This window comes from Kogia breviceps, chromosome 6, assembly GCF_026419965.1.
Source record: "Kogia breviceps isolate mKogBre1 chromosome 6, mKogBre1 haplotype 1, whole genome shotgun sequence".
Taxonomy (NCBI): Eukaryota; Metazoa; Chordata; class Mammalia; order Artiodactyla; family Physeteridae; genus Kogia; species Kogia breviceps.
Window position 1 is genome coordinate 65,114,243 of NC_081315.1, and position 17,358 is coordinate 65,131,600.

Genomic DNA, 17,358 nt, shown 5'->3' on the forward strand with positions numbered 1-17,358 from the left:
AGCCACGTGTACAAAGGTGACGCATGGGATGGCTAATCCATGCTATTGTGCCAATAAGTCATAAATTTAATTACACATGTAAATGTCTTTCTCAGAATTCTGTGCCATTCTCCATCTTGCTTTTTCTCATTGGATTTCCCTAATCCCTCTCCACAAAAAGTAAGTCCACTCTGCTTTTCCTATTCTAGTGGATTACAGAGATTGCAAAGAACAATACATCTACATCACAGTCTGAATTAGGTTCATTTTGAATTTAACAAAATAGCACTTTAGCAGTGTAAGCGCAGAAACACAAGTGATCTCCAGCTTATAAATGGGTTGAGTTCTAGGGTGCAAAAGGTAGGAAATTGCAATCCCCTGACTGTCATGGTGTCTCTGGAAGGTGGGAATCCTGGTTGGGGTCTTTTCTGACCCAGAGTGCAGCATCAGAGGGTACAGAGGGAAGGGCTGGCATGGGGACGTTGGAGGAGCTTCCCCAGAAGGAGCTGCCCAGGGAGAGGCCCCTGCGCAGGCTGGTATGATACCTGTTGGAGGGCAGTGTCACTGCCCAGTGGATACTTTACTGAACACTGCCTGGGCTTATTTCCTCCCCAGTGGGGCTGCTGGGGAAGATGGGCAGGGCTCTCCACCTGCTCAAGCAGATCTGTTTTTATTTGGTTTCCTATATTGGGGTTTACCTAAGACCTTCTTGGAAAAAAGGCTGTTGTTCCCATTGTAGATCCCAGGTGGAGGCTTCAGGGCTGGGCTCAGGAAGAGTTCCCTGATGGTATTTCTTCAACAGAGTACCTTCCCTGTCTGACGTTTCTTTGAAGCTAAAGACTTAAATCATGTCTTCATGTTCTTTTTTGGTTTATCCTCATCTACCAGGAATGGTCCTTTTTTTTTTTTTTTTTTTTTACAGAATGGTTTCCGTGTCTTGTCCAATCTCAGGATTTGCCTTTTTTTAGATTTTTGTGGAACTTAGATCTGCACTCCCTAAATTGCCTCGTGTTGTTCCTGTCTTCTGTGTTTGCACATTCTTCCCACATCGCGACTGTACGCCTCTCAATGCATAGTTCTAGGGGTTTTTTTTCTCCCTTTGACACTAACGTTGGGCATTAAAGTGGGCTCTGATCAAGAGCTGTTTCAATTCTGTAAAGATTGATCCTCTGCACTTAAATGCATGGTTTATTTTAAATTACAAGTATATGCTTCCTTCAGCTCTCTTAAAATAATGGTGTGAACTTTGTCTTTTCTGCTCTGTTATCAGGGGTCCAAATCCCAGCAAAGTGCTACAGCAGTTGTTGGTGCTTCAACCAGAACAGCAGTTAAATGTATACAAGACGCTGAAGACTCATCTAATTGAGAAGGGAATCCTACAGCCCACCTTGAAGGTATAACTGATCTGGAGAGGGAAGGACTGGCAGTAAAGAATTCTACAGGAAAGCACCGACAGATGACATTTTGTAATTGTACAGAAAAATGTTGAAAATGCAATAGAATGAAGTTTTACAGACATGAATGTTTCTTCTCTGAAATTACTGTGAATATTTAACACTTACTTGATCTAAGTTATGAATTAAGTAGCAAATGCCAGGCAAAATATCCTGTACTTTTTCTAAGTGTATTTTCTGATGTTAACTTCCTTCCCATTACTTGCTAGGTTTCATCACTTAAAAGACTGTGTTTTAAAGAGTCACAACACTATGAGTAAATTGAGGATGTCTTGAGATTGCACCTGGCAGTGTGCCCTTTGCACAAATATTTACTTTTGTAGTCAGAGCTGCTCTTCATTTCAGCAAAACGTTTTATGTAAGGCACAATAGGAAGTTAGTTCTCCTCTACTTCCTCCTCTTTCAGTCTGAAGTATTTTCTGAAGGGCTGAGTTGGATCCAAAAAAGAAAGACTGTCCACTTTTCAAAGAAGTAAGTAATCATTTGCCAGGGAAAAACATTCCACTTTTAGGTAAGTTTTGAAATTCAAAAGAGAGAGGCTGAAATTTCTACCATTATTGGTTTGCCAGAAAGAGCAGACATCAGACTCTACTTTGATCGAATTGTTTGGAAAAACATAACCTTCTCAAAAATCAAGAGAAACACAGGAGAATTCTGCTATGAAGAACATATGTTCCCATCCTCCACCCATGATCGCAACAGACAGTAGCTCAGGAGGCAACACTGGACGATGACACACATGCATAGCCCACCTCTTGGTTGAGTTCTCCGCTTTTGTTTCCCTGTGAACTGGTTTCCCTAAGTTCTGTAGCCATGAGCATCAGTACATAGGGTAGTGAGTAGGGGTGGTGACTGAGGCAGAGCAGGGGGTGCTCAGCTGAGCGAGAGTGACCCGTCCCTGGATGCAGCTCAGCACGCCTGGGTCCTGGGCACCTACCTCTTGGTTCCCGTGGAGCCCACTGGACGCTCACCGGGGAAGAAGCGAGATCTGCCTGGAAATCCAGTCCCAGACTAACTCCATGGTAGCAGCTAATTTTTGTCGCATTCTCCTTTCACATCATGTCAGAAAATGAGGCCATCAGCTGATTTTTTTTTTTTCTTCCAACAATGAAAATCAAGCAGAAGTGATTCCTACCAAGAACAAAAAGCACATGAATGCCAAACCTTTCCTTTGGGGGACTGGACACTGTAACCAGATGAGAATAAATTTCTTCTCAGTGGATGTAAATAAGCTATTGTTGCTGTGTGCGCTCTACATCTGTATTTATTGTATTGAACAGTCAGCACTGAAACCTTCAAAAATTGCCTGGTGCTCCTTGGCTAAATGTTCAGAGGAAAAATAGATATATTTTAAAGAATGTTTTGCTAATGAAAAGAGTAAATATTTTTGTTTAAATCAGAAACAAATTTCAATTCTTTTATATTTCTGTTCTACTACTCTACTTAAAAAAAAAAAAAATCACAGATATGTCTGGGTTCCACAGATGTAATCTATAACTAGCAGCCTCATCATGTGTTCTACATGATTATGGTGGATATAGTTAAAGTCAGTCCCAAGAGTCTCATTTCTTGGTCTGGCATGCACTCAGTCAATTCAGCGCCACTGGATGTGTGCAGTCAGCATTATTTCACACTATTCCATAAAAATTTAGAATTGGCATTGGAGGTATTATTACAGAAGGAAGTGATCATTTTTAAAATCAAGGCTATCTTCAAGTTAATTTTCAACATTGCTCATTTTTACTTGCTGCATTAAAAGCTCCAAATGTAGATCATAAAAGAATTCTTACCAAAATTTAAAAAATAAAATGAAAATTTTGTAATAGGAACTTATGTTGAAAACATGGTGAATTGCACCATAAGAACTTGGAGATATGCAGTTCCCTCTGCATTTTTCTTTAAAGTGATGAGTGAGGCACTGCAAAACAGAATTATGAGCACATTACTGAATACGTATTATAAAATCAATATTATGGTAAACAAAATATGAAGCTAGAAGTATTTGGGGTCACAGTAATAGCTATCCTCAAATACATTTAGAGCTGGGTATATATTATTCTATATGTAAAAAAGTAAGTTCTTAATTTTAACAGCGCTCTAAAGGTTGACGTTTTTAGTGTACTTTTATAGCATGTATATTAAAAGAGAGTATATTTTATCAAGAATATACTTTAGCAAAGATTGCCATAAAACCCTGACTTTGATCATTTTTATATTTGCACTCTGAAGAGGGTTTAAACTCCAGTGTAGCAATGTGATGGCAGAAAAATGAAAGACTAGGAACTTCCTTTACAGTAATGACTAATTGTTCCAAATTTGCTATTTGGAGAGGTACTCTAATGGTACTAACTGCTTAGTACAAATGCTTCCTCAGTGCTTTTCCCCTTGTGGTGGTGGGTATACATTTTACTGTCTGAGAATAAAAAGTCCACACCCCCACGCACGCACACACCACCGTTTTATTCTCATTTATAGTATCTCTTCATTTGTAATTTGGTTTGAACAAAGATGGTATCACCTTTGTTCAGGGGAAAAGAAAAAATGGAAACAGTGTATATATACTGTACATGGGTGGGAGATAGCTTTTGGTATGTGTCAATCAGTTCTCTGAACCTTTTACTGAAACTGAGATAGGAAAATAAACAAATCACATTTTGACTCTGTTGTGCCATTTTCTCTTTGGAGAGGAAACATTCATTCAACTAGTGTTTACAAAATGACAAATACAGAAATACTGTATACTGTGTATACTTCATCACTGATACCTACAGTGACATCTTTAGGGCTGGGAATAAATAAGTTCTGGTGATCACTGAACGTGTGTTTGTCGAGAGGTGATGTCCTCTTAATTGAAAAAGCACCGAGTTTCTAGGGTACTTCTTAGTTTATAATTACGTATTTATTTTTGTGAATCTTTGATCCAGTCACCACTAGAGCTTTAAGCTACTTGGACAGCGAGTGGCATCTGTTTTGATGGCCACTGTGTTCCCAGTGTCTGGCTCAATGCCAGCAACTCCCTAGGCCCTCAAGCTTCTGAACAAATGAAAGGTCTGGGGTCTGAAGACCCAACTGTGCACAGTCCCATTTGTTCTCTTGGACGGCCCCTCCAGACTCATCCCATCCCAGGTTTCAATTTTGTGTGGTTCTAAGACGGGCTTCACTATTCTTAGTTCCTAGGGTTGTTTTAAGGGTTAAGTGAAAACTCATATGAAGGTGCCTTTGTGTTCAACATAGAGGAGTTGATCCTGAGTTCCTTCCTTCTTCCTATCTGCTCCTCTCCTGTTGTCCGTCTCCACTGGGAAGAGACAGTTTGATAGGACTGAACAGAAAGGTAACCACGTCTCTGGTCACATCTGATTTAGGTAGTGTTAACGTAAGTGTTCCTTGAATGGACACCATCATTCTGACCTCCATGGAGGAGCTGTCTGTCCTGCAGAAAGTCCACAGGCCAGATCTTGCCACTGGCTCCTGAAACGTAAAGAGTTTAAAATTCACTCCTTGGGCAGGGGGCTCTATTTGGGAATCTGCGTGTAGTGGCTGCAAATAAAAGCAGATCTAGACAATTTAACCAAAATCAAAAGCCTGTCCTACCTTAATTCCATTGTCTTCCTGCACAGAAGGGGAGAGCGTTTTTGAATCATCAGAAACAAGGAGAGTCATCTAGTAAGGGCCGATAAACGGAATGTCATCTGTTGATGGCAAACTGAGTTTCCAAAATGAGCTGAGAGAATACAGTCTGGTCCTCTAATGTGTACAACGGACATGGGTGGTAAAGCAGCCTTGTTGCCCAGAGAGAGAAAATCATTGAGGGACAGCCCACCCAAAGGTGTCCTCTTAGGGAGAAAATGAAATGTCAAACTGCTCTGTCAAACTTACAGGACGACAGGTTACGGATTTGGAGTTTAAGCTCTTATACCCTCCTTTTCCACTGTGTGTCCAGCTTGAGTTTAATGGATCCAGGTGGTTTTCTATTCAAGAAGGTTCATTGTCAAACTTCAGACAGGACCTAGAAAAGTGATAAGTTTGGAGAACATTCTTGAGTAATCTATTAAGTATATATTTGATCAGTTTTAATAAATCTCAAAACTTTGTGAAGGAACCAGAGGCTTCAGCTAGTACAGGTAAGATAGACACATTTGAATCATTAGCAATTCTGTTGTTTTTTTCCAATAGCTTTATTGAGATATAGTTTATGTACCATAACACTGTGCAACTATTACTACCTCTGATTTGAGAATATTTCCATCACTCCAAAAAATTCCCTGATGCCCATTTGCAGTTAATCATCACTCCAACCCCCAGCTTTAGGCAACCACTGATTTGCTTTCTGTCTCTATAAATTTGCCTTTTCTGGACATTGCGTGTAAATAGAATCATACACTATATAGTGTTCTGTGTCTGGCATAATATTTTTGCATGTATCAGTACTTTTTTCTTTTTTTATTAAAACCGCATTTTGCTGACCCATTTACCTGTTGATTATTTGGGTTATTTCCAATATTTGGTTCTTATGAAAAATGCTGCTGTAAATATTTGTGGACATGTCGTGTGGGCATCTCTGCATTTCTGTCAGATTTCTAGGATGGAATTCCTGGGTCGTTTAGTAAGTTTATGTTTAACTTTAAAAGAAATGGCCAAACTGTCCAAAGTGGCTATACAATCTTAAATTCCTACTGCAGTGTACAAGGTTCCAGTTTCCCTACATCCTCACCAAAACTCAGCTTTGTCTTTTTAAAGATAGCCTTTCTAGCTGGTGTCCAAGGTGGTTTTAGTTTGCATTTCCCCAATGGCTATTGGTGTCGAGCATCTTTTCATGTGCCATTTGTATACCTTCTTTGATAAATTGTCTGTTCATATCTTTGCACATTTTTACATGTGATGTTTTTTCTTAAGTTGTAAGACATTGTTATATATCCTGGATATAAATCCCTTATCAGATATATGACTTAACCAATAATATTTTCTCCAAGGCTGTAGCTTTTTTCTTTTTTCTTTCCTTCATTCTTAAGACAATTTAGAGCAGTTTAAGGTTCATGGGGAAACTGGGGGGAAGGCACCGAGATTGCCCATATACCCTCTGCTCTGCCCCACCCTCCAGCCCCGCCTACCACATGCAGAGCCTCTCCCACTGTATCCACAACCAGAATGGTATGTTTGTTACAACTGATAAACCTACAGTGACGCATCAATGTCAACCAAAGTGCGTAGTTCACATTATGGCTCATTCTTGGTAGTGTACATTCTTTGGATTTGGAGAAATGTATGACATGTACCCATCATTATGGTTCCATACAGAGGATTTTCACTGCCCTAAAAATCCTCTGTGCTTCCCCTATTCATTCCTCCTACACACCCCCAGCCCCTGATCTTTTTACTGTCTCCATTGTTTTGCCTTTCCCAGAATGTCATACAGTTAGAATCATACAGTATGCAGCCTTTTCAGATTGGCTTCTTTCACTTAGTAATATGCATTTAAGATTCTTCCATGTCTTTTCATGGCTTTAACTCATTTCTTTTTATTGCTGAATGATATTCCATTGTTTGGATGTACCATAGTTATTTACCCATTCACCTACTGAAGGAATCTTGCTTGCTTCCAAGTTTTGGCAAAAATGAATAAAGCTGCTGTCAACATCAGTGTGCAGGTTTTTTGACGGACATAATTTTTCAACTCCTTTGGGTAAATACCAAGAATTGTGGTTGCTTGATCACATGGTAAGAATATGTTCAGTTTTGTCAGAAACCACCAAAGTGTCTTCCAAAGTGGCTGTACCATTTTGCATTCTCACCATCAATGAATGAGGGCTCCTATTGTTCCACACCCTTGTCGGCATTTGGTTCTGTCAGCGTTCTGGATTTTGGTCATTTTATAGATATGTAATGTTTTAACTTGCATTTCCCTGATGACATATGGTGTGGAGCATCTTTTCATATGCTTATTTGCTATCCGTATGTCTTCTTTGGTGAGGTGTCTGTTAATGTCTTCGGCCCATTTTAAAGTCAGGTTATTTTCTTACTGCTGAGTTTTAAGTGTTCATTGTATATTTTAGATAACAGTCCTTCACATTTGTCTTTTGCAAATATTTTCTACTCATCTGTGGCTTGTCTTCTCCTCTTGACATTATCTTTTGCAGTACAAAAGTTTTTAATTTTAATGAAGTCTGCTTTACCAATTCTTTCTTTCATGGATTGTGCCTTTGATGTTGTAACCATGATGTAACAACTTTAATGTTGTAAATCATTGTCATACCCAAGGTTATCTAGGTTTTCTATGTTAAATTCTAGTTTTATAGTTTTGTATTTTACATTTAGGTTTATGAACCATCTTGAGTCAATTTTTCTAAAAGGTGTAAGGTCTGTGACTAGATTCATTTTTTTGCATGTGGATGACCAGTTGTTCCAGTACCATTTGTTAAAAGACTATCTTTGCTCCATCGTATAGGCTTTGTTCCTTTGTCAAAGATCAGTTGACTGTATTTATGTGCTTCCATTTCTGGGCTCTGTATTCTGTTCCATCGATCTGTTTCTCTGTTCTTTCACCAATACCACACTGTCTCGATTATTGTAGCTTTATGGTAAGTCTTGAGGTCAGGTAGTGTCGGTCCTCCAAGTTGGTTTTCCTACAGTATTGTCCTAGGTCTTTTGCCTCTCCATATGAACTTTAGAATCAGTTCACTGATAGCCACAAAATAACTTGGGATTTTGATTGGGATTGCATTGAATCTACAGATCAAGTAGGGAAGAAGTGATATCTTGACAATATTGAGTTTTCCTATCCATGACCATGGAATATCTCATTTATTTATTCTTTGATTTCACATACAGACCCACCTCGTTTTATTGCACTTTATTGCACTTTGCAGATGTTGTTCTTTTAACAGATTGAGGTTTAGTGACAGTCCTGCATTGAGCAAGGGTTGGAGCTATTGGAGCTATTTTTCCAACAGCATTTGTTCACTTGGAGTCTCTGTGTCACAAGTTAGTAATTCTCGTGATATTTTTAACTTTTTCATTATTATATTTGTTATAAAACTAATGGATGAGGAGTTGCTTCTTATGGATGAACAAAAGAAAGTGGTTCCTTGAGATAGAATCTACTCCAGGTGAAGATGTGAAGATTGTTGAAATGACACAAAGGATTTAGAATATTACATAAAGCAATTCATAAAGCAGCGGCAGGGTTTGAGAGGACTGACTCTAATTTTGAAAGAAGTTCTACTAAGGGTAAAGTGCTATCAAACAGCATTGCATGCTACAGAGAAATCATTTATGAAAGGAAAAGTCAATCGATGGGACAACATTCATCGTTTTATGAAATTGCCTCAGCCACCCCAACCTCAGCAACCACCACCCTGATCTAAAGTTAGCAGCAGCAACACTGAGGCAAGATCCTCCAGCAGCAAAAAGACTGCAGCTCACTGAAGGCTCAGGTGATGGTTAGCATTTTTAGCAGTAAACTAATTTTCTTTTGGCTGCACGGCATGCAGGATCTTAGTTCCCCAAACGGGGATCAAAACCACAGCCCCCCGTGGTGGAAGTGCAGTCTTAACCACTGGACTGCCAGGGAAGTCCCTATACCTAAGTATTTTATTTTCGGGGTTGCTAATGTAAATGGAATTGTGTTTTTAATTTCAAATTTCACTTGTTCATTGCTGGTATATAGGAAAGTGATTAACTTTTTTATACTACCCTTATAATCTGCAAACTTCCTATAATTGGTTATTAGTTCTAGGAGTTTTTGGTCAATTTTGGGGGGGTGGTTTTCTACATACGATCCTGTCATCTGCCAACGAAAACAGTTTTATGTCTTTCTTCCCTGCTGTATACTTATTTCTTTTTTGTGTCTTATTGCATTAGGTAGAACTTCCAATATGATGTTGAGGAGCGGTGAAAGGAGACATCCTTGCTTTGTAGCTGATTTTAGTGATAAACCTTTGAGTTTCTCACCATTGAGTACAATGTTAGCTGTAGGATTTTTAAAGACAGGCTTTATCAAGTTGAGGTGGTTCCCCTTCTATTCCTATTTTACTGAGTTTTTTTTATCTTGAATGAGTTGGATTTTGTCAAATGCTTTTTTATTTTTGCATATGATATGATCATGTGATTTTTCTTTTTTAGCTAAATGATGTGATGGATTACATTAATTGATTTTCAAATGGTGAACCAGCCTTGAACACTTGAAATAAATCTCACTTGGTTATGGTACATAATTCTTTTTATACATTGTCGGGTTTGATTTGCTAATATTTTGTTGAGGATTTTGCACCTATGTTCATGAGAGATTGGTTGGTAGTTTTCTTTTCTTATAATGCCTTTGTCTGGTTTTGGTATTAGGGTAATGCTGGCCTCATAGAATGAGTTAGGAAGTATTCCCTCTGCTTCTGTCCTCTGAATAAGATTGTAGAGAATTGGTATAATTTCTCCATTTGGTAGAATTCACCAGTGAACCCACCTGGGCCTGTTGTTTTCTGTTTTAGAAGGTTATTATTTCTTTGATAGATATAGGCCTATTCAGACAATTTCTTCTTGTATGAGCTTTGGCAAATTGTGCCTTTCAAGGAATTGGTCCATTTCATCTAGGTTATCTAATTTGTGGGCATAGAGCTGTTCACAGTGTTGCTTTACTATCCTTTTAATTTCACAGGATCTGCAGTGATGGCCTCTATTTCTTTTCTAATATCAGTAATTGGTGTCTTCCCTCCTTCTCCCTCTTTTTCTCCTTTTTTTCTTTTAAGGTAGACTGGCTAGAGGCTTATTGATTTTTATTGATATTTTCAAAGAACCAGATTTTGGTTTCACTGATTTTTTGTTATTGATTTCCTATTTTCAATTTCACTAATTTCTGCTCTAATTCATATCATTTCTCTTCTTCTGCTTACTTTGGATTTAATCTGCTGTTCTTTTCCTGGTTTCCTAAGGTGAAACCTTAGGTTATTGATTTTTGATCTTTTGTCTTTTCTAATATATGCATTCAATGGTATAAATCTCCCTCTAAGCACTACTTTCACTTATAAATTTTGGTAAGTTGCATTTTCATTTAGCTCAAGATATTTTAAAGTTTCTTTTGAGATTTCTTCTTTGGCTGACGTGTTATTTAGAAGTGTGGTATTTAATCTCCATATACTTGGGGATTTCTAGTTTAATTCCTTTGTGGTCTGAGAGCAGACATTATATGATTTCATTCCTTTTAAATTAAGATGTATTTTATGGCCCAGAATGTGGTCTATTTTGGTGAATTGCATGGGAGCTTGAGAAGAATGTGTATTCTGCTGTTGTTGGGTGTATATGGGTGTCAATTTTATCCAGTTGATTGACGGTGCTGTTGAGTTCAACTATGTCTGTACTGAATTTCTGTCTGCTGCATCTGTCCGTTTCTGATAGTGAGGTGCTGAGGTCTCCAACTATGATAGTGTATCCATCTGTTTCTCCTTGAAGTTCTATCTCATCGTTCCCAGGGTGCTAATGCAGGCTGTTGCTGTCAGCTACTTTCTTAACAGATACCTTCTTGAGAGTATATTCAAAAGTGGTCTGTCTCTAAATCAAAGAAACATTTTAAAGAGGGCTTGTAGGTGACAGAGAAGGGAGTGTGAGTTGGCTGGTGCTGTTCCCTGAGAATAAAAACCAGTTGGACGCATTACTGGAGTGAATGTAAAACAGTTTGACAGTTCCTCAACATGCTGAAGATTTACCATATGATCCAGCAATTCCAGTCTTCGGTATATACCCAAGAGAAATGAAAATGCCCGTCCACACAAAAACCCGGTCATGAATGTTTACAACAGCATTACCTACAATAGTAAGAAAGTAGAAGCAAACTAAATGTCCATCAAGTGGGAAATGGATAAATAAAATGTGGTATATCCATACAATGGACTAAAGTACTCGGCAATACAAAGGAAGGAAGTTCTGATATATGCTACAATACAAATGAATTTCCAAAATACTATGTTCACTGAAATGAGATAGTTCCTAAAGACCACATATTACACAATTCCATTATACAAAATGTCCAGAATAGGCAAATCTAGAGACAGAGGGTAGATTAGTGGCTGCCAGTGGGTGGGGACAGGGAGGAGAATGGGGAGTGACGGCTAACGGTGTGAGGTTTCTTTTGGTGTGATGAAAATGTTCTAAAATTAGATGATGGTGATAGTTGCACAACTCTAAACATACTAAACCCATTAAGTTGCATACTTCGATGAATTTTATAGTATGTTAATTATATCTCAATAAAGTTGTTTAAAAATCTGACTAGAGAATCTGTAATGGTAGGATCTACAGAGCAAGGTGTTCCGGGTCTGGGTAGGGGCGGGAAAGGGCTGCCAGTTGACTCCGCCAATGGGGACCCCACAGCTTGTTCAGTCTCCCATCCTTGCTATCTGATGGGCAGCGCTGAGGGGTGGGTGGCTCAATACTGCAGGGTGGTCAGGGAAGGCTTCCCTTAGAAGGTGACCATTGAGACATGAGTGAAATGTCTGAGGTGGGGGGAAGCAGAGTACAGCTGGGTTAGGAACCACAAGGCAGAGGTTACGGTCCGGGGGGGGGAGGCGCGGGGGGTGCACAGGCGTGGCAAGTATTCGAGCTGAGTGAAAGAGGGGAGGGGGTGAGGAGACCTGCAGGGTTTTAAGCAGGGACTGACAGGATCTGGTATCTTAGTGGGCTTGCCTGGCTGCTGAGTTGAGAATGGACCATGGAGGCAAAGGCAGAGGTAGAAAAATACTCACTTTGCTGTACAGCAGAAACTAACACATTGTCAATCAGCTATACTCCAATAAAGACTAATTAAAAAAAGAAGCCCACAGCCAGCCCCAAACTAAGGATGAATTCACTCACACTGTATGTCAGCAAATGCAAAGTCTGGGTTGGAGTACCTACATTTAAAAGGAGGAAGATGCAAATAAATGCTATGACACCAACACAAAACAAAGGCAGGCAGGCAAGAAGGCAGGAAAGTATTTACACATAACCAAGAACCCAGTCTGGGGGGAAAACAACCCTAAAAGAAGAGAAGTTTCTGGGAAGCCTTTGTATTATGTAACTTAGTGAAAACATATATGAATTCAATAAAGGATCAAAGATGAGATAGAAAAATACAATGATATGAAAATGAAGATCACAGAGCTAAGAAAACCAGTTGTGATGACAGTGTCCCTCTTACTGAATTAGACACGGTGAGAAATGTAATAGACTTGCTGAAAATTCAGTTACAGATACTATACCAACATGAAGGCAAGCCCCTGGTTTATAGGCTAGAAAGTTCTTGAAGAGGGTAGTTATGTCATTTTTATATTATCCTCAAGGCTCAGTGTAATATGTATCATCATGGACATGTAAATTGCTACCTTAAGAGAAGGGAAAATAAATCTATGTGGGTGGATCCAAACTTGGGCCACAAGCATACTCGATAACACTATAACACTGCTGGAGTAGGTCTGTGTTCCTTCCTCTCAGCAGAATCAGGGCCAGACTGTCATGATCCTTAAGTTTACAGCCAGGCTCCGTAGGTTGACCTTTGCTCCCTGGTTTATTTCAGTCTAAATCAGTTTGCAAAGGAGTGGTAGGCTTTTATGAACAGAAAGTGTTTTTAGGGTATAACTTTTGTTTGAAATGGACACAGCAGTGCTTGAGAGGAAGATCATGAAGGATTTGTTTTCCTTTAAGGGTCCTCTGCTCTGGAATGCAGCTTGCAACTTTCCTTTGTCTTTGTTGAGCAGGAAGTGTAATAATGTAGTTGAAGGCCAAGGTTGAAGTTCCAACCCTTTATCTTCATGATAAAGCAAGGCAGGATGGTAGGGAAATGATATCCTAAGTACATTTTCATTGTAGTCCTCAGTCCTACCAAAAAAAAAAAAGGAAACTGGGACCTGGAAGCTGTTTGTGAAGATCATTGGCCTGAGAGTAGGAAGTTTAGGGGTAGAGCAGGGAGTTAAACTTAACAAGCAACAGGGCTTTGGGAATGTCAAACATCTCTGAGTCCCTTTCCTCTTGTGCTAAATGAGGGTTTGGGCGGCATGATTTCCCAGGGCTCTTTCCAGGCTAACATTCTGCCTGCTGTGTATCTGACTGAAGACAAACTCCCCATCAGTGGCTTTAAATATTTAGGCTTTAGGAAATGTTTTAGTGCACCATTTCTTTTATGTTCATATTCTAAATTAATGCTACAATATACTGAGAACATCTGGTCAAGCACTACATGTCCTACATATATTACCTGATTTAACCTTTGTAACAATTCTCTGGGGGCAGGTATCATAATACAAAATTTACTTATGAGGAGGCTCAGATGTGGAGAAGTGGCCTAATATCACACAGTAAGTGGTAGAATGAGAACTTAAACCCCAGACTGACTCTTGGTCATCAATCTCCTGATCAGTGCACCATATTACGTAGAACAGTATCCAATATCAAAGGATTACAGTTTTTTTTTTTTTACATTATCAAAAATTTGGAGTCTTGACTAGAAGAATGTTACTATAAAAAGACCTTCTTAGAAACTCCAGCACTTCAGAGATGCACTCTTGGTCCCTGTGTGCTTTGGGGTGGGGAGGCAGTATTCCAGCAGATGGCCATGGCCCCAGTGGCGAGCCCAGCGAGGCAGGGCATGGTCTTGTACCTGGCAGGTTTCAACAGGAGCCCCGCTGAAAGCCCTGGGTCTATGATTAGGAACACTGTTCCCGGATGAGATTCAGACCTGCTGCTTTACAATTTAGGAAGCATCTCACATATCTTCTCCTTGGACCACTGCTTCTCAAAGTCTGGGAGTCCCAGACCCCTGGGAGTCCTGAAGAACCTTTCATGGGGTCTACAAGATGAAGACTATTTTCATAATAATACTGAAATGTTGTTTGCCTTTTTCACTGCATTGATATTTGTATAGAACTCAGGTGCAACAACAACGGTGAGTGAAACTGCTGGAATCCAAGCATGAAATCAGGCAGTGGCACCAAACTACTACTAGTCATTATCAAGCATTCCCAGTGAAAAGAAACCTTGAACCTTAAGTTATGTGACACAAAATGAGGTACCCACAAGGCGTCTGCATCCTTAAGTACAATGTTTGTCTCGAAGAAAAGTACTTGTGCAATTGAGTTGCGGCTGGCCTGCTGCTTTTCTCACGGCACATCTTCTCGCCCTGAAAGAACAGCTGACAAACCACAGTTCTTTGACAGAAATTTTTTTTTTTTTTGCCGAACGCGGGCCTCTCACTGTTGTGGCCCCTCCCGTTGCGGAGCACAGGCTCTGGACGCACAGGCTCAGCGGCCATGGCTCATGGGCCCAGCCGCTGCGCGGCATGTGGGATCTTCCTGGACCGGGGCACGAACCGGTGTCCCCTGCATTGGCAGGCGGGCTCTCAACCGCTGCGCCACCAGGGAAGCCTCAGAAATATTCTTGAAATTAACAGAGTGAGCCTATTGCTTCAAAGAAAACAGCAAACAGTGACTGGTGCCAATGAAAAAATGTTAGGTTTTAAGCAAAAATTCCAATTTTGAAATACTTGTGATATCCACCACTGTTTGACTTAGAATTTTCTGAGACTGCTGTAGATATTTTGATATTATGTATGATGTGATTTTTTTTGATGTATTACAGAATAAAACATCTTGGAAGATCTACACACCCTGTAGTAGTAGTAATGATACAGTGCTAAATGGCCAATGGGTGCTATAAAATTACATATTGGTAAAAGATAGATTCAACGTACAAGATAGACTAAAGGAGTTTAAAGTAGTAGAGTATAAAAAGTTCACGATGTAGTTTCAAATGCCACATAGTAATCAATCTTTAAGAACCTGAAAGCTATTCAGAAACAATGACCTGCATAAGGTATTAAAATATCCTTCTCCCCGCCCCCTTTTAACCACATACCTGTGTGAGACTGGATTTTCCTCATATGCTTCAACCAAAACGAAGAATCACAAGAGGCTGAATGTAGGAGCAGATATGAGAATCCACCTGTGTTCAATTAAGCCAGACATAAAAGAGATTTGCAAAACCATAAAACCGTTCCACTCTCTTCACTAATATTTTTTGTTTGGATAAGTTTTTTTTTTTCCACATAAACATGTAATCGATGTTATTACATAATAGTTTCATTGCTACTTCTAAATAAATATATTTTTAAAATCTCAGTTTTGATCTCTAATACAATTACTAATAGATGCAGCCCCTATAAACAAAAATGGTTGGAGTCCTCAAGTCTTTAAGGATCAAAAGGTCTTAAGACCAGAAAGTTGAAAAAGCATTACTTTAGTCTCATCCCATTCTCAGGGTCAGTGTTGACACAGGAAATCTGGTGCACCAAGAGGGATTACATGAGGGGCTTCTGAAGTCCACAAGCTGAGGAGAGCTGCAGGCTCCATCTCTGAATTCCTGTGCCAGGGCTCTCCCAACACCATGCTATCTCTGAGTGTGGTAGCTTGGTTTGGTACCATTTCTAGCAAAAGTTAACAGGAACAATAAACAAATAAAAAGGAGCTTTGCAATGGGTGGGAGAAAATGAGAATATTGATAAGGCAAAAAAGACTAAGCTAGGGCTTCCCTGGTGGCGCAGTGATTGAGAGTCCGCCTGCCGATGCAGGGGACACAGGTTTGTGCCCTGGTCCGGGAAGATCCACGTGCCGCGGAGCGGCTGGGCCCGTGAGCCATGGCCGCTGAGCCTGTGCGTCCGGAGCCTGTGCTCCGCAATGGGAGAGGCCACAACAGTGAGAGGCCCGCGTACAACAACAACAACAATAACAAAAAAGACTAAGCTAGTGCTAAGCCAATTCCATTGGACTGCTTCTTCAACACTCCAAAAGGGCCAAAATGAGGGCTGAAGAGGAAATTATATTAATGAGAAGCAAATGGCAGAAAAGGGACTCACTGAAGATCATTTGCACATTTAAACCCTGAAAGGAATTTTTGCAAGCCCATATTTGATAGCAACTCTTCTTGAGGTCATTAGAATTATGAGTAGTATTGCATTAAAACAATGAGAACTGCCCTAGGTTTTCTCTCTTACCACTGACTTCTTATTTCTGAAGAAATATCTACTGCCGTAGAAGTTGTTAGCATTCCCTATCTTCTGCCTCTGAAGTGGAGTTGCACTGAGGTGGAATCTGTAATAAGCACAATATCCTCAAATGTGGAACTCTGCTGATCATACTTAAAATGAACTGGGAATTTTGTTAGTATCTTTAGAAAGAAGAAAAGTCACTAAAGCACCCTAAATAAACTTAAAAGGTGTTTTCTACATTCTCCTGTTCTGGGAAGACAGTTTTCAAACCAAATAAGCGAGTACTATAAAAATGGATGTAAGTTGCTAACACTCTCAAAGACTGAAATGGCAAGTTATCTAGCTAATGACAGTGGGCGCTGTGCTTCCAGAAAGGTGGGGCAGGACACCAGAGTATTCCTGATGTGAATATGGCAGGGGCAGGAAATAGACAGATAGATGTAGAATTTATTACTGCTTACTTTCCACAATATGATGGGTAGAGAATAGGCTCAGGGAATAGGAGCCCAAACCATGCGATGCAGTCCTTTTCCACAGGTCCATTCAAGTCTGAGGGTCGTGTCTCCCAGAAGCCACTTGCCTCTCCCTGCGGCTGTGCACACAGCCCCAGGAGTCCAGCACAACTGGGAAGCTCAGGATGCAGAAAGCCTGGTTTTTAAAGATGGATTGCACTAGAACTGGAACCAGACCCTAGCAGCCAACAACGCTGCAAGCAGAGACTTTAAGCAGGCACTTCTGAAAGATACATTCACAACTAGAAAAGAACTACACAAAGTTTTATTAGACCTCAGTTTTGTTTTGTTTTTCCTCCCCTGAAGAGCTAGCTTAAAAACTTTTTTTCTTTTCTTTTTTTTGGGGTGGTGGGTGAGAAGGGGTGGTGGTAGATAGTAGGTTATTTATTTGAAATGAAAAAAAAAGTATCTGGACTAC

General features: G+C 39.9%; 1 protein-coding gene across 7 annotated transcripts in view; it reads left to right on the top strand.

Moving 5' to 3' along the window:
* CDS1 (CDP-diacylglycerol synthase 1) overlaps positions 1-4,091 on the top strand; it is a 73,316-nt gene extending 69,225 nt beyond the window's left edge. For 5 of the 7 annotated variants that reach the window (XM_059066420.2, XM_067035983.1, XM_067035978.1 and 2 more), the window contains 2 exons: positions 1,250-1,373; positions 1,643-4,091. In XM_059066420.2, the coding sequence (XP_058922403.2) occupies positions 1,250-1,373; positions 1,643-1,693 (175 nt within the window). In that variant the 3' untranslated portion in view covers positions 1,694-4,091. The other 2 variants (XM_067035981.1, XM_067035980.1) reach the window with 2 other exon arrangements.
* Positions 4,092-17,358: the final 13,267 nt, after the last annotated feature.